Below are 22,521 nucleotides of genomic sequence, written 5' to 3'. Positions count from 1 at the left end.
AAATTCTGGGGAGGGGCATATAGCCGTCTCCCCCTGGGCGACCCATCCGTAGTGGGTGCCGCACCCCGTGGGAGGGGCCAGTGGCCGCCTCCCCCCAGGCGCTCCCTTCCATAATGGGTGGCGCCCCCCCTAGGGACCTTGAAATCACTGTTCACCGATCATGACCTTACCGCCCGACCAAAGACTAAATAAATACGACAATTAATTACCTACTATGGGAAAGAAAAAACTATGCTTACTCTTGCAACAGCTTGATACATCCCATTGATTTCAACATTGCTACAAAGGAAAAAAGGTCCTAAAGCACAGCACAATCTTTATTGTATCCATTCCATCACATTTCTACAACGGAGAAAAAGGCCTATAAGCAAGTATTCAAAGTACACGCATACTTTTGTCATCAATTCAAGATGCAAGCAATGATTCCGATACATGTTTTATTACAATCAAATAGCAACGTACGACTTTATTCATTTCAAATATTTTGCTACATGGGGCTGGTGGGTGGGTCAAAAACTGCAGCTTGTTCCCTTGAGGGCTCACGAGCGACGAGGGGTGCAGCCTTCAGAGCGCAGGAACAAGAGGACGCTTCCTTGGATTCCCGCGCCTTTTATCCAGCAGTGAGAAGGCGGGGTCGCGCCCCCAGCACGCCCATCGGTACACGGACTTCCGGGCGGGTGTTTAGGACAACCCTTTTTGGGCGGTAGGGGGCATGCACCGGCCACGCCGCTTTGGGCATACCAGCCGGGACATGCCCCCCGCCCGCAATGGTTTCCCGGGGGAGCGGGGCACCCATCCATACGTTCGGGGTGACCGAGTGGTCTCCCCTTTCCATATGGGCCGGGATGCCCGCCACCCCTTCCAACACCAATCCCCATGGGAGGAGACAGACACAGATTTGAACTTTTGGAAGGCGGGGGGGCCTCACGACCCCCCCGGCCGTATTTATTAAAATATTAAACAAAATTTAAAACTTTAAATTAAAACGTTTCATGTATCATGTACAAATTCAACTTCAATTACATTTTGATGAAGACAGGTATTCAGGCTAACCTTAACAAATCTCTAATACAAAGGTTTCCTAGCCGAGTCAGGCATCCTGCAAATGCATTACATTTGAATTTGTACAATCCAACATTAAGGGCCAACGGCAAGGTCTTAACTGGTGTCAGATCCCTATCACCAACTTCCCGCCCTCACGTGTGAGTGGCGCATGCGCAGAGGACTTTACCCTCGCAGCCAACTGTAACTTCCCTTGTCGTGGGGGCCACCTTTCACTCGACGCCATCTTAAGGTCGTCTGAGTTCCCGTGCGAGGTATCCGTAAGAAGGACAGCGTGGACTCTCCCTTCCCCGCACTCTCTTCTGCCGGAGCGGATATCCGGCCCCCGGGAAATTCTGGGGAGGGGCATATAGCCGTCTCCCCCTAGGAGGGGCCTATGGCCGTCTCCCCCTGGGCGACCCATCCGTAGTGGGTGCCGCCCCCCGTGGGAGGGGCCAGTGGCCGCCTCCCCCCGGGTGCTCCCATCCATAATGGGTGGCGCCCCCCCCTAGGGACCTTGAAATCATTGCTCACCGATCATGACCTTACCGCCACAGGCCAGATAGTTGACCGACTATCTGGCCCCCCCACACCTCCTATAGGTCATGTCTCCTCAAACCCACTAGCCAAGTTAACATGTCTCCTATCAGTAAGTCATTACCCACCCTGGACAGGTGTACCCCATCATCAGAATAACAGTGACCGCCCCAGATGCACCCATGAGAAATGCTTTGGAGATGAGCAGAGCGAAACAATTTCTCCATTTTATTGTTGACCCTCTTTACAGAGTGCTTCAACGCTGTCGTAGACAAACCTCCCCGCCATACCCTCCTGGGAATCATGTGGGACCAGGCAATCGTACATCCCGGGAGCCTTTTGGCTAACCAGCTAACTACAGAAAGTATGTGCTCAACTAAAGCCCGTCTGCCCAGTCTCACCAAGTCGTTGCCCCCTATGTGCACTATGACTACAGATGGCGGTGACCGGTGCCGCCCTAATAGTTCCTCCACAAAACTTTACAGTCGGTCAATACAGAGGCCGCCCATCCCATGGAAGGTCACCCTGAACCCATATTCCTCAGATGTGTGGATCGCATCACCTGCTTTGAATATGTCCCCGGCACGCCTCACGTATGAGTGGCCCACGACCCAGACCACTCGATCTCCATTCTGTAATCCTGTTGCGGTGGTCAGCTGATACTGGGCCGATCCCATTTTCCGCCCTGCGTCACAGGCTCGTGAAACTGTAATCCAAACAAAAGACAACAAGCGTGAGTGCATTTCATCAGTCTTTTACAACATGTGCAGTCGCACATACCTCTTGAAACAATTCGAAGACCAACGGCCTAACTGCTTCACCTTGTCTGCCTGCTGACCTCGAGCCGTAGCTTCTGTAGCGGCCCCTATTCTAAACGAATGAGTGCCAAAATCACACGGGTTCAAGCCCGCTGCTGCAATCGTAATTGCCAGCACCCTCTGAAACTGAAATCTTGTCAACGGGGTGCCGTCCGTATGTCGCAGCAGGGCCCCCCCCCCACGTTGTCAACCTTTGTTTTAGGTAGGCCTCAACATGCCTCACTGGACAACCGGGACTCCCTGGAGCGCTCTGCAACACCACACTATTCCCCAGGGCCTCCTGGTCCGTTTTTGACCTGGCTATCGAGATCAGCAGAGAATCCCCCCTTACTTGGATGTGATCCCTGCGCAGACCTCCTTCCATATCTTTCTTATTTGCTGCCACTAGTTCGCTCACCCGCAGGGCCCCATAGAACGCCAATGCGAACGCTGCTCGGAATAGTATTACTTCGTTAGGCGAGGAGCATGTCTCTTCTAGTTTAGCCAGCAAGGTTGTCAACTTATCAAAACCGGGTGCCTGTTATCCCTTCTGCAACCCTCTAGGCGCCGCCAGCCGCGGAGAGCCTTCCTGACTAGAAAGGAGTCTGTCGGGTCCCTCATCCTATGGAGCTGTGCCATAAATGATATGGCGGCCTTATACCGATTTGCGGTTGCCGCCGACCGGCCTTCTTTATGAAGGGCCACTAAAAATTGGACAAAGGACTCCTCCTGCCCCCATTTCTGCTCCCCTGCCGGCCCCAAAAAGGCACAGTATGAGCGTAACGCCCCTTCATAAGCTTTCCTTGTCGTGGGCGCTAAACTTGCTGCCACGAGGTTTTGTAGTCCGGGGCACCGATTTGCCAAAGTGCTTCGGGAAATGGTGCCGCTACTAGCTCCGCTGAGGGTAAACAATCCCTGAAAGCCTGCATTTTGAAACGAGAGAGCGCATCAGCTGCATTATTCAGTACACCCGGCACATGTTTTGCCCTGAACTGTACGTTTAATCCCATGCATCGCAACACAATCTCTTTCAACAATCGTAAAATCCATTTGCAGCGTGCTGCCTGCTGATTAATGCACTCAACCACAGTCATGTTATCGGACCAAAATACCACCGAGCGGTCTCTGAAATCCTCCGGCCATGCCAACAGAGCCACCCAGATGGGGAAGAGTTTTAGAAAACCAATGTTACTCGTCAGGCCGTTTGTTTGCCACCACTCCGGCCATCTTTGTGCCGACCAGCGGTGTCCAAGGATCGCACCAAACCCCACGCTGCCCGCCGAGTCGGTCCATAAGCCGAGTTCCGCCGACGAGGCTGGGGGTTTGCTCCAGACCACTCGGCCGTTGAAGTCCGCCAGAAATGCTAGCCAAATGAGCATGTCCTGGCGAACCTCCGCCGACAGTCTCGGGCGGTGGTGCCCTTCCCTAAGGCCTACCATGGACTGGGCAATGGATCGAGAGAAAGGGCGAGCCATCGGTATCACTCTCAATGCAAAATTAAGCTGACCCACTGTCTGTTGTAACTGGTGCAATGTCACCTCAGTCCGGAGACACTGTAACAGGGAAGCCGTAAATTTGGCAATCTTCTCCGCCGGCAAGCGGAAGCAACCCTCCACAGAGTTTAGTTCGATGCCCAGAAACTCCAGGGAGGTAGTCGGCCCCACTGTCTTACCTGGCGCCAATGGAACCCCGAAGCCCCGCATGAGCGCGCAGAAGTCCTGCAATGCCCGTGCACAGTCCTGAGTGCCCGCTGGGCCGAGAAAGAGGAAATGATCAAGATAATGCATCACATGTTGGTGCCCCGTGGCCTTTGTGAACACCCACTCCAGAAATGAGCTAAACATTTCAAAATAGGCACACGAAATTGAACAACCCATTGGCATGCACTTATCCATGTAGTATTTCCCCTGAAACGTAAACCCCAGCAAGCGCTGATCTTGAGGATGCACCGGAAGCAACCTGAATGCAGATTCAATGTCCGATTTTGCTAACAATGCGCCGGGACCCAGGCGATTCAACAGCACAACAGCGTCATCGAAAGATGCATACTTTACACTGCAGACCTCAGGGTCGATCGCCTCGTTGACAGAAGCCCCCTTTGGGGCCGACAAATTGTGAATGTGCCTGTACTCCCCCGGGTCCTTTTTTGGCACCACCCCTAATGGGGAGCATACAAAATCAGCCGTTGGTGGGTCACCAAAAGGTCAAGCCACTCGCCCCAAGCTAACCTCTTTTGCGATCTTTCTGGCGGCAACTGTCGGGTTGTGTTGAACGGACAATTGGTTCTTACAGGAAGTGGTCCCACGAAAATTGCCCGCCGGGATCCTGAAGCCATATGAGAAGCCATCTTGCAGGGTCCCGGCGGACGCATGATCAGGGTATCTGTTTAGCCAAGGGGTCAAAGCCAAGATATCTACGGGCGAAGATGTTTGCTTCCGGGGACCCGTATCAATCCTGCTTGGAACCCCCTTTGCCTCCTGTGCCATTGGCCCTGGATCGGCAGCTAGTTTCAGGGTGCGAGGTGTTACCACAGCCAGAGCACGCGTGCCGGAACCTACACGTTCCTTGCGGCCTGTTACACGTTACCCTATTGAAACCCCAACGCACCCCTCGTTTACTTCCGTTCCCGCCCGATCTAGGCTGGGACTCCCCCCGTAGCTCGGACGAAAGGGCTGTGACTGCCTTTGTGAAAATGCTCTGGAGCCATTCATGCTTGACCCTGAACCACTCGCTGATCCTGGCAAGAGCTGCGCATGCCAGACAATCCCAGGTCAAAGCCTCGTTAAACTCTTTCGCTTTTCTAAAAGCCACATCATAGCCTTTCCACTCATCACCTCCATACTTCTCATGGAAGTTCGTGATCCTGCACTGATAACAAGCCAAGTCACTCAACAGTTCTGGTGTACGTTCAGCGATAATAGCCACAAAGATAGAAAAGGCCCTGATCCAATTCATCATTGACTCCTCGACCCTGAATTCCGCCATCTTTGCCCGCCATACACTGGGGTGCCATAAATCCTTTTGGGTCTTTGCATATTCTAGCTCTCGATGATCAGTCAATAATGAAAACATATTAATATACTTGTTGGCCCACACCATCTCTTTAGTAACCATGGGAACATGTTGCGCCAAGCTTTCCCGCCTTGAGGGTACCGCGCCCTCCCCAACCATCGGTAACAATCTCTTACCGGCTTCCACCGCACTTCCAGCCGTGCTGTTGCTTTATCTTGGTTGTCTGCCGGGACCACCTTTGCCACCTGTGGGGAAATAGAAGGCACATTCGCTGTCTGTGGAGTTGAGTTTTGCTGTGGAGTTGTGGTGCTGAGTGATACTGTGGCGCTGAGTGGTGCTCTGGCGTTGAGTGGTGCTCTGGCGTTGAGTGGTGCTCTGGCGTTGAGTGGTGCTGTGGCGTTGAGTGGTGCTGTGGCGTTGAGTGGTGCTGTTGCGTTGAGTGGTGCTGTTGCGTTGAGTGGTGCTGTTGCGTTGAGTGGTGCTGTTGCATTGAGTGGTGCTGTGGCGTTGAATGATGCTGTGGCGTTGAGTGATGCTGTGGCGTTGAGTGGTGCTGTGGCATTCAGTGGTACTGAGTGATGCTGTGGCGTCGAGTGGTGCTGTGGCATTCAGTGGTACTGAGTGATACTGTGTCGTTGAGTGGTTCTGTGGTGTTGAGTGGTGCTGTGGCATTGAGTGGTGCTGTGGCATTGAGTGGTGCTGTGGCATTGAGTGGTGCTGTGGCTTTGAGTGGTGCTGTGGCTTTGAGTGGTGCTGTGGTGTGGAGTGGTGGTGTGGAGTGGTGCTGTGGTGTGGAGTGGTGCTGTGGTGTTGAGTGGTGCTGTAGCGTCGAGTGGTGCTGTAGCGTCGAGTGGTGCTGTGGCATTTAGTGGTACTGAGTTATGCTGTGGCGTTGAGTGATGCTGTTGCGTCGAGTGGTGCTGTGGCATTCAGTGGTACTGAGTGATACTGTGGTGTCGAGTGGTGCTGTGGCGTTGAGTGGTGCTGTGGCATTGAGTGGTGCTGTGGCATTGAGTGGTGCTGTGGCGTCGAGTGGTGCTGTGGCGTCGAGTGGTGCTGTGGCGTCGAGTGGTGCTGTGGCGTCGAGTGGTGCTGTGGCATTCAGTGGTACTGAGTGATGCTATGTCGTTGAGCGATGCTATGTCGTTGAGTGGTGCTCTGGCGTTGAGTGGTGCTCTGGCGTTGAGTGGTGCTCTGGCGTTGAGTGGTGCTCTGGCGTTGAGTGGTGCTCTGGCGTTGAGTGGTGCTGTTGCGTTGAGTGGTGCTGTGGCGTTGAGTGGTGCTGTTGCGTTGAGTGGTGCTGTTGCGTTGAGTGGTGCTGTTGCGTTGAATGGTGCTGTTGCGTTGAATGATGCTGTGGCGTTGAGTGATGCTGTGGCGTTGAGTGGTGCTGTGGCATTCAGTGGTACTGAGTGATATTGTGGCGTCGAGTGGTGCTGTGGCATTCAGTGGTACTGAGTGATGCTGTGGCGTCGAGTGGTGCTGTGGCATTCAGTGGTACTGAGTGATGCTGTGGCGTCGAGTGGTGCTGTGGCATTCAGTGGTACTGAGTGATACTGTGTCGTTGAGTGGTGCTATGGTGTTGAGTGGTGCTGTGGTGTTGAGTGGTGCTGTGGCGTTGAGTGGTGCTGTGGCATTGAGTGGTGCTGTGGCATTGAGTGGTGCTGTGGCATTGAGTGGTGCTGTGGCTTTGAGTGGTGCTGTGGTGTGGAGTGGTGCTGTGGTGTGGAGTGGTGCTGTGGTGTGGAGTGGTGCTGTTGTGTGGAGTGGTGCTGTTGTGTGGAGTGGTGCTGTTGTGTGGAGTGGTGCTGTTGTGTGGAGTGGTGCTGTTGTGTTGAGTGGTGCTGTGGTGTTGAGTGGTGCTGTGGTGTTGAGTGGTGCTGTGGCGTCGAGTGGTGCTGTAGCGTCGAGTGGTGCTGTGGCATTTAGTGGTACTGAGTTATGCTGTGGCGTTGAGTGATGCTGTGGCGTCGAGTGGTGCTGTGGCATTCAGTGGTACTGAGTGATACTGTGGTGTTGAGTGGTGCTGTGGCGTCGAGTGGTGCTGTGGCGTTGAGTGGTGCTGTGGCGTCGAGTGGTGCTGTGGCGTCGAGTGGTGCTGTGGCATCGAGTGGTGCTGTGGCGTCGAGTGGTGCTGTGGCGTCGAGTGGTGCTGTGGCGTCGAGTGGTGCTGTGGCGTCGAGTGGTGCTGTGGCGTCGAGTGGTGCTGTGGCGTCGAGTGGTGCTGTGGCGTCGAGTGGTGCTGTGGCGTCGAGTGGTGCTGTGGCATTCAGTGGTACTGAGTGATGCTATGTCGTTGAGTGATGCTATGTCGTTGAGTGATGCTGTGGTGTTGAGTGATGCTGTGGGGTTGAGTGATGCTGTGGGGTTGAGTGATGCTGTGGGGTTGAGTGATGCTGTGGGGTTGAGTGATGCTGTTGTGTTGAGTGATGCTGTTGTGTTGAGTGATGCTGTTGTGTTGAGTGGTGCTGTGGCGTTGAGTGGTGCTGTGGCGTTGAGTGGTGCTGTGGCGTTGAGTGGTGCTGTGGCGTTGAGTGGTGCTGTGGCGTTGAGTTATGCTGTTGTGTTGAGTGGTTCTGTGGCATCGAGTGGTGCTGTGGCATCGAGTGGTGCTGTGGCATCGAGTGGTGCTGTGGCGTTGAGTGGTGCTCTGGGGTTGAGTGGTGCTGTGGCGTTGAGTGGTGCTGTGGCGTTGAGTGGTGCTGAGTGATGCTGTGGCGTTGTGATGCTGTTTTATTGAGTAATGCTGTGGCACTGAAAGCAGATAAAAAAAGTTTTAACCCACATTGCACAGTTTGCCAAATACATATATGGTGAGCAGTCCGTTAGGTTTGCTAACATAGGATACCTTGAGATTACGTTTACATACATGTCACTCTACTGTTAGTACATAGCACTTTACTGTTTTTTAGAAAGTTCTTGGACTAGCTTTAGAAGTATTGAAAGCGTTAACTGATGGAGTTGGTCCTGAGTTTAGATAATCTGTGTCCTTGCTCCTACAGAGAGTCGAAAACTCTTCATTTTAAAACCGGGTTAACAGGACTATAATTTCAGACGGAAAAAATACTAAAGTTTAGGAGCTGCTTGTGCACAGAATGGGGAAACCTGTGAGATGTGCTTGATTTACGTGATGCAGAAATTAAGTCTCGTTGCAGCATACTTTCTGCGGTAGGCATTCAGACCGGCGGTCTTTTCTTTAAGAATAAGACCAGGTCCTCTTGATTTTGTTTGGGAGGGCGGGGAAGCTGACGAGGAGGTGGGAAGGGGCAGCGAGGAGCTTGGGAGAGCGCTGTGCTTTGAGGCATGACGGCCTAAAGGAAGGCGATACATTGTGGAAAGAGGTTCAGGGGAGAGTGTAATAAAAAGCAGCAGATGGCGGGGAGCTCTGCTGGTGTGCGAGGCGGATGGTGGTGGGGGGGCGGGGGAGCGAGCGAGTGGGAAGGAACCAGCATATGTGGAGAAGTGTGGCTCACTGGTTAGAGCAGGCAGACCCTGAAGCAGAGGTCAGACCCGGTTCAATTCCCGACGCGGCAGGGTCTTGAGCTCAAATGTCCATGGACTCGATAATTCTCGCTTCGGTGCCTGACCTAATCATGGGTTCACACTCTGCAACTCTGGGCATTAAGCTTGCTTAATCTCCACAACGCCCCCCCCCCGCGGCGGGATGCCTGGCTTTCACCTTGGGGATGCCCTGTAGGGGCTATCTCACAGGGAAAAGCCAGGACGGGTTCCCAAGGCAAGCGCGGAGATACCCCTTTGGGGGTCGAATATGGCGTTATATAAGTATATAATAATAATAATAATATGATGGGACTTGCTTTGCTAAACACTCCGAATGAAAGTGACCTGTATACAACAGAGGAGGAGTAGAAGGAGACTTTATCAGGCTCAAGCAATCTAGCCTCCCTCAACTAACAAAAGTGCAGTTTTGATTTAGAACTTAATCCAGCAATCAAACATGCCTGGGGGGGAGGCAGAGTGGGTTTAGATGGCACTCTCTAACCAGCATCATGCACAGGCTGTGATTGAATGACCTCCGCCATTAGCTTTCAGTACTTGTACTGAATGAAAAGTTAGAGCAATCGCAAATGCTTGGCATAACTGGAGGAGGCACAGATTATTGGCTTTAGAGGAGGGAAGGGTAGGTTTGTGTGTCTGTTCTCATGTAGTGGGCAGTGTTAAAGTTATTCATTAGTCAACATTTTGTGCCCAGGAGCGTACATCTACAAGATACACGTTTGTTTTATTTTTTTAAGAGTCAGTTTTAATTTTTGCACAGTGGGGGAAACTGAGTGACACTGTGCAATATCGAGTCATATGCTACTTAACCACATGCCTATGCATGCAAGGGTTGAATCTTCACTAAGCGCGAAAGTGAAAGCATTTCACAAGCCATGCCAGAGAAATGAAAGGCGCGTCAGCCATTGTTGACGATAAACGCAGTGTTTTTTTTTTCAAAAGTGAATGCATTTCACAAGCCATGCCAGAGAAATGAAAGGCGCGTCGCGGTAATAGCAAAACAAGTGTGCGCTGGCGAAGCGTCGCGCTCCAAGAGCCTGGTGGGGGCCGGGGAGCGAGCGAGTGGGAGGGAACCAGCATATGGGGTGTGAGTGAGGCCAAGCACGCCCTGGCGAAGCGTCACGCTTCAATAGATCACATGCATTGGGAGGAATCCGCTTGGAATCCGCTGGCGGGGGAGCGAGCGAGTGGGAGGGAAGCAGCAAATGGGGTGTGAGTGAGGCCAAGCGCGCGCTGGCGAAGCGTCACGCTTCAATAGATCACATGCATTGGGAGGAATCCGCTTGGTCATAGAGTTTGTTTCAACTACTATACTCTCATCTATTTGTCTCTGCGGGATAGAATAGTCGAAACCTAAAAAATCAGAGGGGTGGAAGAGCGAGGAAATGTTCCCTAAACCTGTGACATTATCGGCATTCCTCAACTCGTCGTTTGTGCAGGATGTGCAGCATTGGCAAACAGCTAGGTGTTCTGCCTGCAGGCGAGCAGGGCAACGGGGGGGGGGGGTGGTTATATTCATTAATCAACTTACTCAATTAATGTCACATTCTCCTTTTTTTCAGTGCCTCATAGTGCCCCTGCTGCAGAGGTTCGAGGTAAAAACTTCTGTTTTGTGAGTTCAGAAGCATGGCCGCCAAAATCACCAGCCCAGCTTTTTCTGCTAATGAAACAAAAGGCAAAAGAGCAACATAAAGGTCAAATGGGCACACATCCCAGAGGAGAGGGGTGTTCTTCAGTTACAGGTTAGTGGTTTTATTGTTCAATATTAATTCTTATCAGTTTATTTCTTACTACCAATAGATGTGGTTAGTTTTGTACTTTCAATCCCAGACTATAACATAATTCCCTAATATGTCCCAAGTTCTTGCCACAGGTAAAAATATCCTTCATGGTCACTCTTTACTGTTCATTTAGTGGGGTAAATTAGTGCAGTTCCCTGTACCAGATTCTGCATCATGGACATTCTCCATCAATGAGGATTCCAGAGTGATCATTTGATATCAGATTGGGTTTTACGTCTGGTGACATCATATGGTAGAAGACACCCATAATATTCTTATTCCAGTGAATTTCTGTTTTAATGTCATGGGTCGCAACCTTAAATTTTCTGCGCGTAGTATTGCTGTACGGTATTGTGATGCAGCTATACTTTTTTCACCAGCCCAACTCAACACTCACAATTTACTGTTTATATGGGGTTTTTCAATTAATCTGTTGCTTAGAGTGTGTAGTGGTGAAATGAGCTAATGATTACCTGTTCCAAGTCTCAAATTCTCCATTGTATTTAACATTGTAAGTTAGAAACTTAGGCCTTAACAATATTTAACCCCTACCATGCATCGGACGTGCGAGAGCTGTCCGACGAAAAAGTGCTCATGTGCATCGGATGACTTCCTCGCGTCCGATGCCAATGCACAGGGAATCCTCTGGTGCAGGCACCAGAGGGATTCTCATGCCCCTAAATGACGATCAGCGCACACATCCCTCTGATGTCATTTCAGTGAAATTGAAACTGAAATGAGCCAGTTTCACTTTCTACATGCTTGTGGGGCTATCTCAGCACTACAAGCATATAGAAAGACAGGAGAGTAATCATTGTAAAGGGGTCACCTCAGGAGGACGATCCCCAAGCATGGATCCGCCCACTGGACACCAGGGAGGTGGGAGCGGCCCCTTGGGCAAGGGCCTTTGCCCCCCCTCCCCCAATTACATTTAGGCATATTCATTCTTTCTGCTGCCACTGGGAAGTATATAAGGGAAAAAGCCCCCAGTCTCTTCCCCCGGGGGGGCAGAAAGCGCATTAGGCACCAGCAACTTATTTTTAGGTCATATTTAGGGGTGGGGGCTGCCCAAAATGCGCATGCAAATCCCCCTCCCCCAAAATTGTCACAGCCTTTCTGCCTCCCTTGGAGGAAGATGGGAGCAATAGCCCCCGACCTGTCCCCACTCCCAGGGGCATAAAGCACACTAGTCACCAGGGATTTTTTAAGGTCTTGCGCCTGCGTTGCAGTGCGCAGCATTGCTCGCGCAGCACGAGACCTCTTGTACAAACTTCAGAAAGCTAACCACACGCTTGTGCATGTGGTTTTGCTTTCGCGGCAGACCATTGGCTTTAGCGTGCTGTTTAAACAAATATATAACGCACGCGATTGGGCAAAGGCGGGCGTATGTCCCGCCTTTGTTCCCCCTGGACGTGCATCAGCGCGTCCTAGACACCGTCGGGCTCCTTCGCCCCCGCTCTTCTGTGGTGCACCCTGAACGTCAGATTTTAGTGCTAACCTACACCTGCCTCGACCTACTGCAAATTATGTGCAAGCTTTTGTTTTTCTTGCGTCTACACGCATTAAACCCTCTGATCCTTGCTCTTAAAACTTCTTCCTAGGCTCGCCTGACAAGTAAATTAGGAGTGTCGAGTTGGTCTAGAATTCGATGGCCAGGAGACACTTCTTAATCTCCCAAGACATTGTCCTATGTCTTCCAGTTGAAGGAACCGCCATGGCAGCCTGTGAGAGACGGAATCCGATTTAAAACCCGGATCATGTTCACTGACCTGTGCATAATTCTGGCCCGTTTACAGAACTGTTTTCTTTATACTGTCCTGCCAGGCCTCTGAGATCATCCACCTCCTTTTACGTACTTCCGGAAGAGGTGGGAGCTGAGCAGAGCCATGGAATACACTTCCACCGGAACTGCGTGAAACATCTGATCATTGGAGATTCTTAATAAATCTCAAAACCTGCTTCTTAGTCAGATCTAACTGTGGCATCTGATTATTTTAGTGTTTTCATTACCCTTCTCCTGATTCGTGCCGGCAGAGTCATTAGCACCTAGAAGCTCTTTTGAACATATCAGCACTCTGCAAATCACAAGCTGGAGGCACCTGCTGCTCTTTACTGTATCATTGCCATAAGTACAAACACATCTTATTCGTAGGTTATAGAAGGTAGGGTTGGCTGTGAAGCTGTAACACTGGTTGGACATTGAGTTTATTCTGTATTATTTACGGTGTTGTCAGTTTCTTGCCTTCCTTGGTAGGGTGACCAGATATTTTTAAAAAACACAAAACCCGTGACATTTAATTAAAATAGAAAGTCTTCAATTTCTCATCATCCAAGGGGTACAGAATGACAGCGCCTATCAACCTACAAAAAGAGACGAGGAATTAACTAATGTGCAATTTTCAAACCTCCTATCACACGTGTTAATTACATTGTTTCCTGCTAACTAGTCCTGCTTTGGAACATACAAAAATGCGCCGCCATCGGTTTTCAGTCGATCCCTCTCTGGAAGCCGGGACTTGAGCCAAATGTGCTGAAATCTGTGGGAACAGCTGCTGAAACCCCGGGAATGTACTAGCAAATCCAAGAAGCTGGTCACCCTGCCCTAGGGCAAGCCCGGTCTGCGCGTCTTAATTCCTTCGGGCATCTGGCCTTCCAGGGGGTTGTTCAGCTGGAGCGCAGATGTACTCACAGGCAGCCTTGGTACACGTGGTCAACAAGAAATCCCAGGCATGACCCCGTCCAGTACCGTCCAACCGCTTCAGGACCGCCAAAGGCCAGGGCGAAATCAAGGGGTCCAAGTAGGCCACCAGGGGGTGCTGTTTGACCGCTCAAACTGCTGGAGGGTGGGGTATTTTCTCTGAGCTAGGGGCGCGAGAGAAGAGGGAGTGCAGAGTCCCTGGGCCCTGGGCCATGGGATGCTCGGTGACGGTGCTGTATGAAAGAGAAGGCTGGATGTTGTGCGATGGAGCAAGGTGTGCTGAGTGACAGCGCGGGTGTTGTATTACAGCGCGTAGAGAGACATGGAGGGGTCCCGAGTGGCAGAGCAGGGTGATCGTGAGGAAGGCTCGCATTACTACGCCCCTCCCTTCAGCCCTTTGCATGTCAGGCCATTCTCGGCTCCGTAGTTATTTAAAACATCCCCTTGGAAGAAGGGCTCCGGCAGCGTAGGGCCGTCCTCCGCCGCTGCCATGACAACAGCATCAAACACTCCCATGTCAACAGGGCCACGCAGAACTGGAAACCTGGCCAAGGCCCGGGATTCCTCCGACACCGGCGTGTGGGAAAGAGCAGTGTTTAATTAGAACTGGAACTGGACTGGGCATAACACAGGCCCCTGCAGCCTCTGTGGTTTCGGGGTCGGGGTGGGGCGCAGCATCTTCTCTTAAGTCACTGGAACTGGAAGCCAGACTCTGCACCCTGGGGCCTTATGGTGTGGAGGGGTCTCCAGGCAAGGCTGGGGACCGCCGCATGTTTCAGCAGCGAGTGGTTCAACACACTGCATGGGGAACCGGGTTCGAATCTAGGCAGTGATGCTTAACATCTTGTATTTCTGAGCAAGTTACTTAATCTCCCCGTGCCTAACAAAATGAATGTGTCCATCTGTAATGCAACTGGTGCACATGTAAAGTGCTCTGGTTTATTTCTTGACTTTGAAAATGTGTTTATTTGATAAATGGCATACTGCGTGACAACGTAAAGCAAGGGGATATGTCCATCTACTAAGGTATTCTCTTCTAAGCACTATGTGTGCCAAAGATCACACAAACTGCCAGCAGGGACGCATCACATGAACAGATTAAAACTGGGAAGGAAAAGACAGTGTTGGGAAGCTTTCTGATCTCAGCATTCATCAGCCTGCACACAAGCATTTTGTAAAGTGAATGTGCGTTTTGACAGAAAACGGCTTTAATTAAGCCCCCTGCAGTGGCCTACATAGACAGCCTGTGACAATCAAAGCCTCAGCTGAGAAGTTTTTCTAAGGGTGATATTGCTAGGAAATTTCACAATGCCTAAATAATAAAATCGCATGAATTACAGCAGATATTTGTCTTTTTAGGGCTCGTCCTTTCCTATTCCGCAGGAATAGGAAACGAGCCCTAATACAGTCAACCCATACTTCAGGCCAAGCAAGGGCTCTCCAGCGGATTTTCGGAAGTGCACGCCTCGTGCACGAGCTTGCCGCCTGCCTCCACAAAGCCATCTGTTGCTTTGCGCTCAGCCTCAGGCCGGCATTTCTCCTTCCCTAATTACCGTCCGGCACATCAAAGGCTGCTGCTCCCCATGCGTCTTGTTTTTCTGCCCGATTAATCATCCTCCTTCTATCCGTGGAGTTCGAGCATTTTACTCTGATTGGCGAGCTGGAATGTACTGTGTTACCCTTAAACAAGCCAAGTATGTTCGGAGTCCTACGTATCATTCTTTATCCCTATAGGAACAAATGACCATCAACTTTTTGGACTCCCGGACCTTATTACTATTGTTATCTTGCTAGAGTGGTTTCTTACTGTGTGCGAGGCACCAATTTTGCATCCGTCGTGTCACATACGAGCATCCATCACTTCTTTCACCTCGCACATTGTTCAATATTAATTGTTGTTTTCAAATTATTCAGTAAATGACCATTGACTGCTATTCTACTTAATTAGTTTTTCTTGAATTTCAGATTACGGGGCCATTGTTGTGTAAAATTTTACATTCTTCTGTATTCTGACTTCTCAAAATGTATCCATGTTGACAATGTAACTAATGGCGATGTAGAAATCGCGTTGTACTTGAATTAGTTCTCTTGGATTTCATTGAAATGACTGAAATCCCGTCGAAAAAAAACCCAATTTTAAGCGTCAGAAATACTTTCTGGCTCATAAAACGGGGTTTGTTAATTAGAAAAGGGCATTTGTTGGAGGAAATTCAGTCATTTTGCGAGTGTCACGGTTTGTAATCGCAAAATCCTTTCGTACATCAGGCCACACATCTTTCCAAATGATGTTTTCCAGCAATGCGAATGACATTTGAGGTTTTAAGTTTTACTACGTGATAGTTTTCACTAACATTAAATGTTTCTGTATTTCTTTTCAAACATGCTTACATACACATGTACAAGCAAACATATGTACGCAATGTATGAATGTCTGCCCCTAGCTCTCCCCGAAAATGGAGAGAGCTGACAAATATGGAGGTAGCTGTAGGGCCAGGCAGGGGCCTGTCAGGATCGTGGGCCATAAAACGATGCTTCTGCCGTGGGCATGACCCGCCCTCTTGTCAATCACCCTGCGCCGACCAGCATCGTGGGAAGTCTCGCGGCGTCGAGTGGGGCATGGCCAGTTAAGGTGCAGTGAGGTAGGGCTTAGCCCCTTTGTTCCTGCCTTCCTCGCCGCAAGCATCAGTGCTCCCCCCGTCCCCGACCGTCACACCGCTGGAAAAGGCCCTCAGCTAACATCAGGATCCGCTGCGGGCTGTATTGTTGCTTGTTTTTTTTTGTTAGCTTGTTATCTGGAATCTCTGTAATTAACTCTTTGATGTGGGGACAGAGGCGGGTCGCTCAAACTGCAGCACAAATTAGTCACCACAATAACATGGTTACCAGCGCTTTATGAACTCGCTGGTCTTCTCAGTGGGCTAAGGAGGCCTTTGCCAGAGCCACCTCACTGCAGTGTTGATAATGGAACTCAGAATACCGCCCTTGGTCAAATGACTATGTGTGCCAAACGCTATCCCCACATTTTATACATTCAGCCCAGAGGTGGGCTTGGGCTGGAAAGTTCTACATTGTGCTGTGTGGCCAGTTCTCATATCCTGTTTGGGCTCCGGCCTGTGCTCTTAAGTGCTTTCAGCTTTGATCAGGTTCCCTTTGTGTTCCCGCCTTTGAGTTTATCTCCTCATTAATTGGCTTACTGTCTGGACTACCCTTCAGCCCCACCCACTCCTCAACCATGGAACGCCCCCACCCCCTGGCCAGTGAGCCAACTGTGAGCAGTAATCAACATATGTTGTTTGAGGTAGTCTCTATAATCCACACTCGGTCCCTGCCTGGTAATTACCAAACCAGCAGGGCGATGCCATATGCTGCGGGCAGGGCCAGTGGAATTATCCAATTCTGTGGCCTGAAGTTTTCCACATAATTATGGATGTGCCACACTTACCGTATAATCCATCATCTTCTGCGCAATTTGCAGATTTTTACTAAAACAAAATAGTTCCGTGCGCAAACGGATCACAAGTTACTAAAAATGCTTCATTTGTGTTGCCCTGCAATGCCAAGTCCTTTATCCCGCTTCAGAAGCAGGTGACCTCTCAGTTGCTGATTTAAAGTGTTAAAATGAGATTAATTAGCTGAAATCTTTGCCCATACATTGTTAAGATGTGTAAAAAAGCAAATAAGTGACGAAAAACAGTTCCATCTTGTTAAATGCATGTAGGGGAATGGTGCCTCATGCTGGATCCTGAGGCGGTTCTCTGCCTCGGCTAACTTTGCGGGCAGTGAAGGTTCATGGAAAGTATGGAGTTTTCTCCCTCCACAACAGCCACATGCTTTTAGCAATGGAGCCGACTCCATCGCAAAACAAAAACATCTCCTCCTCCAAGGCTACCTAGCAGAGAAAGGTAACATTCTCAAGTGTTGACTAATTAAAACTTTTTTTATAATACTTACATTTTTATTGTAGCCTATAAAGCCCAAGTTCTCAATTTTCATTGCGTAAAAATGTCATTTGTTCTAATATAAGGAGATAAATCATACGTCCAAGGTAGTCTGATCTATGCCAAACATTTAGACTAACCAAAGGCCTTTCAAATTATATTTGAGTATCCTAAAAATCCAGCACAAGACCGATCCTAGTAGAATTACTCTGGGAGACCCCGTTTTGAAGGTACTATTTGGATACTAGAAACAGGTGTATTTGTCAGCGAAGAAGAATATTGTTCAGTTGTGATAAGCTGTTCAGGACAGCTGGAAATTCACAAACATAGAACTCTGGCCTTGGTTGCCTGTCCCAAGCGATCCATTTCTATATGGCTGGGACGCACTTATGTCAAGGTGAACAAAGAGCAGCAGAATTTCACCAGGTCCCTGCTCTCACTGCCCCCTTTGCCTTCACTGATTGGTTCCAGTGGAGTGCCAGTCTAGACACTGCAACCAAGCTTCCCGTGTCTGTTTGATTATTTTGGTTCATTGTTACAGTAGGAAGGCACAGCAGTGCTGCGAGCAAGGTTGGTAATCTCTGGGGCATTCAACACCGTTATCAAACAACACAATTCACTGAGATTCCACTTGGGACACCCCCAGAGGTTGAATCACCGTGTTCCTTTAAGAGCTGAAGCCTTGATGCAGCAGTGCACTCTGGGCTACAAGATAATGTGTCATTTCTCAAAGATCACCAAGCCACCAAGAAATTGTACTGTGATTCAAGCAGTCCCTCCTTCACTAGTGTGTGGATAATGAAAGGATATACAAAGGTGTCTCAGAACACTCATTGGATTGTGTTGTAATTGCATTTAAATAGCGCTTGCTACCCCTGCTAATGACGTGCAGAGGAATAGGTGCAAAAAGAACAATTGATGGACATAATGCTGAACGATGTCAATCATTCACCCCCTCTCAGAGATCTGGGTCTAAATCCATCGTTTTTTTCTCCCCACGCCATTCCAGTTTAAACCTAGCCATGTGGAAATCAGTCTTGGCCCTGCTTTTTGTTGAAAAACTGCACTTTCGCTTATAACTGATAGAAAATTAAGCTAATGGTTGCAGCATCACTGCACTACCACAGCACCACTCAGCACCACCAGATTATCACTCGGCACCACCACAGCACCACTCAGCACCACCACAGCATCACCCAGCACCACCACACCACCACAGCACCACTCAGCACCACCACAGCACCACTCAGCACCACCACAGCATCACTCAGCACCACCACATTATCACTCAGCAGCACCACAGCACCACGCAGCACTACCACAACATCACTCAGCACTACCACAGCATCACTCAGCACTACCACAGCACCACTCAGCGCCACCACAGCATCACTCAGCAAAACCACATTATCACTCAGCACCACCACAGCACCACTCAACACCACCACAGCATCCCTCAGCACACAACAGCATCACTCAGCACCACCACAGCATCACTCAGCACCACCACAGCATCACTCAGCACCACCACAGCATCACTCGACACCACCATAGCATCACCCAGCACCACCACAGCATCACCCAGCACCACCACAGCATCACCCAGCACCACCACAGCATCACTCAGCACCACCACAGCATCACTCAACCCCACCAGAGCACCACTCGGCACCACCACAGCATCACTCAGCATCACTCTGCACCACCACAGCACTACTCAGCCCCACCACAGCATCAGTCACCACCACCACAGCATCAGTCAGCACCACCACAGCATCACTACCACAGCATCACTCAGCAGCACCACAGCATCACTCAGCAGCACCACAGCAACACTCAGCAGCACCACAGCATCACTCAGCACCACCACAGCATCACTCAGCACCACCACATTACCACTCAGCACCACCATATTACCACTCAGCACACCACAGCACCACTCAGCACCACCACAGCACCACTCAGCACCCCCACATTATCACCCAGCACTACCACAGCACCACTCAGCAGCACCACAGCATCACTCAGCACCATTACATTATCACTCAGCACCACCACAGCACCACTCAGCATCACCACAGCATCACTCTGCACCACCACAGCATCACTCAGCACCACCACAGCACCACCACAGCACCACCACAGCACCACTCAGCACCACCCCAGCATCACTCAGCGCTACCCCAGCATCACTCAGCGCTACCCCAGCATCACTCAGCAGCACCACAGCATCACTCAGCACCACCACAGCATCACTCAGCACCACCACAGCATCACTCAGCGCTATCCCAGCATCACTCAGCGCAATCCCTGCATCACTCAGCGCTATCCCTGCATCACTCAGCGCTATCCCTGCATCACTCAGCGCCACCACAGCATCACTCAGCGCCACCACAGCATCACTCAGCGCCACCACAGCATCACTCAGCGCCACCACAGCATCACTCAGCGCCACTCAGCGCGACCACAGCGCCACTCAGCGCCACCACAGCATCACTCAGCGCCACCACAGCATCACTCAGCGCCACCACAGCATCACTCAGCGCCACCACAGCATCACTCAGCGCCACCACAGCATCATTATGCGCCACCACAGCATCACTCAGGGCCATCACAGCATCAATCTGTGCAACCATTCAACAACAACTGGTTCTAATATGTTCTCTCAATTTTTCAAGCTTTATTACAAATGTCACAAAAAGATGTTAATATTTCACTTCTGTTCTTGGATTTTCGTCACAATAAAATACACTGAACATAATCTTCACAAAAGTTATTTACAAAAGTTTAAGCTATTGCCATTATAAATTACAATCACTTTTATTTAAGTATTGTTTATTTAAAAAAAATAAAATCCAATGTTATTTGTAATATCAATACATCTAAGTCACGTAAATACAAAACATGTTGCATTACAAATGCTATAGGTGTCACTTTTGCGAAAGTTATACCTATTGGCTTTGTAAATGACAAAGCTATTAATTTAGCTATTTTCAAAACCAACACATAAATGAAAAAATTGTCATTTACAAGACCAATAGCTCAAACTTTCCTAATGCGAGATCTATTGCATTGCAAATGCTTGTTTTCATGGGCAGCCGGGTTCGAGTCTCAGCAGGGACGTTCAACATCCTGTGTTTCTGGGCAAGTTACTTAATCTCCCCGTGCCTAACAAAATGAATGTGTCCATCTCTAAAAACTTTCTGATCTCTGCGGTTGTCAGCCAGTTTCTGTAGATGGCTAGATTAGGATCTTTATAACACTTTTCACTTCGCTAGCTCCTCCAGGTTTCCTTTCTTAACTGTAGGACACACACTAAGTTTTCACACAACAGCAGACCTTTTGGCTCCTTCCCCTTCTCCCACCCCCAAACCACCCCCGCCCTCCACACCCTCCTGGACAAATGCTAATCCACTAGGATGTATTCACACTGCTACACAAGGCAGCGTATAAAAAAGTTTTTGAGCTGCACCTATGTCTCTTTAAACTTATATTACAGCTTTATGGTACATTTATAGCTTTTATTTAATTTAGGCAAATACTTTGCTTTGGGTTAACTTTACACACGGGACTGTAAGTTTATGCACACAAATGTTTTTTTTTTGGTGTTTTTTTTTTAATTTTTGGAAGACCTTTATTTAGAAAAGGGTGCACACAGCTATTCAGCCAAACATCCCGGAGGCATGGCAGCAAAATTAGAGCATCAAACTGTTACGGCAAACCCAGGAGAGCAGCTCAGGATAAGAGAGGTCAATTTTTAAAAATAAAACAGGATATACACGGTAAATACGTAATACAGTTCCATATGTTAACGAGAAGAAGAGAGAGAAAAGAAAACAGGAGGGGGCCGGCTACGGGATCTAAATAGATACAATCACCAGGTGGGCAGGGAAGCATGTCCAACTGTAGAGACGACCACATTTTGAAGCAAGCAATATAAGCATGCATACATTACTGAAGACTTCCGACTAATACCCCACCCGATGAATCCAATGACAGGAGAGGCTGAGCGGCCACAGTCCCAGCACCGCCCAAAAAGCCCCAACAGTAACCCGATACCTTGTCCCCCAACCCGGGGAGAGAAAGAAAAAAGGAAAGTCCAGTCAAACTAAAAAGAGAAAAAGGCCATAGAAACAGAGAACGGAAAAACAAAAATACCCCACCCCCTACCCCCCACCCTGCACCCCTGCAGATGGCTACGGCCTACCCCCCTAGCAGCGTGCCTATCGCCCAGCGACCAAAAACCCGAAATATAGTAGAAAAGAGATTTATGAAGGAAGAAAACACAGAAAAAGAAAGAAAAGAAAAGTTAAGGGAGGAGGAGAATCACGCATCCCCGGTCACACTACCCCCCTCCTGTGACGTACAGTCCTGGTCATTAAACAATCAGCAACAAAGCAAAGTAGATTCGGTAGAACCCAGGAAAGACGTCCTACACCGCCCGCCCCCAATACAAGAAAATGGCAGATCCCGGGTCCCTCACGAACCCTTAGCATCCGAGTCGAACTTCAGTCTCACCCTTGACCTCTGCGAGTGTTCACCATGAGTTCCGCACACCGCACCCGCCTATTCACAGGATAAATCAAAAGTCCAGTCAGGCCCCGAATCTGTGCGGCGAGTCCAACGGGTGTCCACAGTCCACCACAATCCTCAGCCGCCATGACACTCGCCACAGTGCAACCAGATCCCGTCCGTCCCATACTCCAACACACTGCACAGCTCACACGATCGATAGATGCCCGCTGTTTCCGTCGGGTCACAGTTTCAATAAAGTCATTGGGGGATGAGCACGTGAACACGACCACAGGCGGACTCGTCAACGTGGGCGGGTGATACACCATGACGGCAGATTCAGCCGCACACTGCGGTACAGACATTGCTATCCATGCTTCGACACTAGATGGGCCTCGAATCGTAGATTCCGGGATCAAAGTGGGAGGAACGGCTCGCTTAGGGGGACCAGACAGATCAGAGTCATTATGCGATCGGGCAGTTTCGGTGTCATCTGCGATCGACTTATGTGGGAGAGCAACCATGTAGGAGCACAGATCCTTAATGGCGGTTCGCAATGATGGCTCTTCTTCACCCCGCACCGCCGCGAACTGATCAACTCCAGACATCAGTGCGCCCTTCGGGTCACCTGATTCCCCCAGGGACCGAAGTGCGATGAGGGCAGGCGGGGGCAGGAGGCACACAGA

The 22,521-nt window shown here is 50.0% G+C and overlaps 1 protein-coding gene across 4 annotated transcripts in view; it reads left to right on the top strand.

Annotated features, from left to right (window-relative positions):
- The window catches only part of MIS18BP1 (MIS18 binding protein 1), a 679,433-nt gene that overhangs the window by 50,987 nt on the left and 605,925 nt on the right, over window positions 1–22,521 (top strand). For all 4 annotated transcript variants that reach the window (XM_086937270.1, XM_086937268.1, XM_086937269.1 and 1 more), the window contains exon 3: window positions 10,469–10,648. In XM_086937270.1, coding sequence (XP_086793396.1) covers window positions 10,469–10,648 — 180 coding nt within the window. The remainder of the gene's footprint in view (window positions 1–10,468; window positions 10,649–22,521) is intronic.

Source organism: Lissotriton vulgaris, chromosome 9, assembly GCF_964263255.1.
Source record: "Lissotriton vulgaris chromosome 9, aLisVul1.2, whole genome shotgun sequence".
Classification (NCBI taxonomy): Eukaryota; Metazoa; Chordata; class Amphibia; order Caudata; family Salamandridae; genus Lissotriton; species Lissotriton vulgaris.
This window is presented reverse-complemented; position numbering and strand designations above follow the sequence as displayed.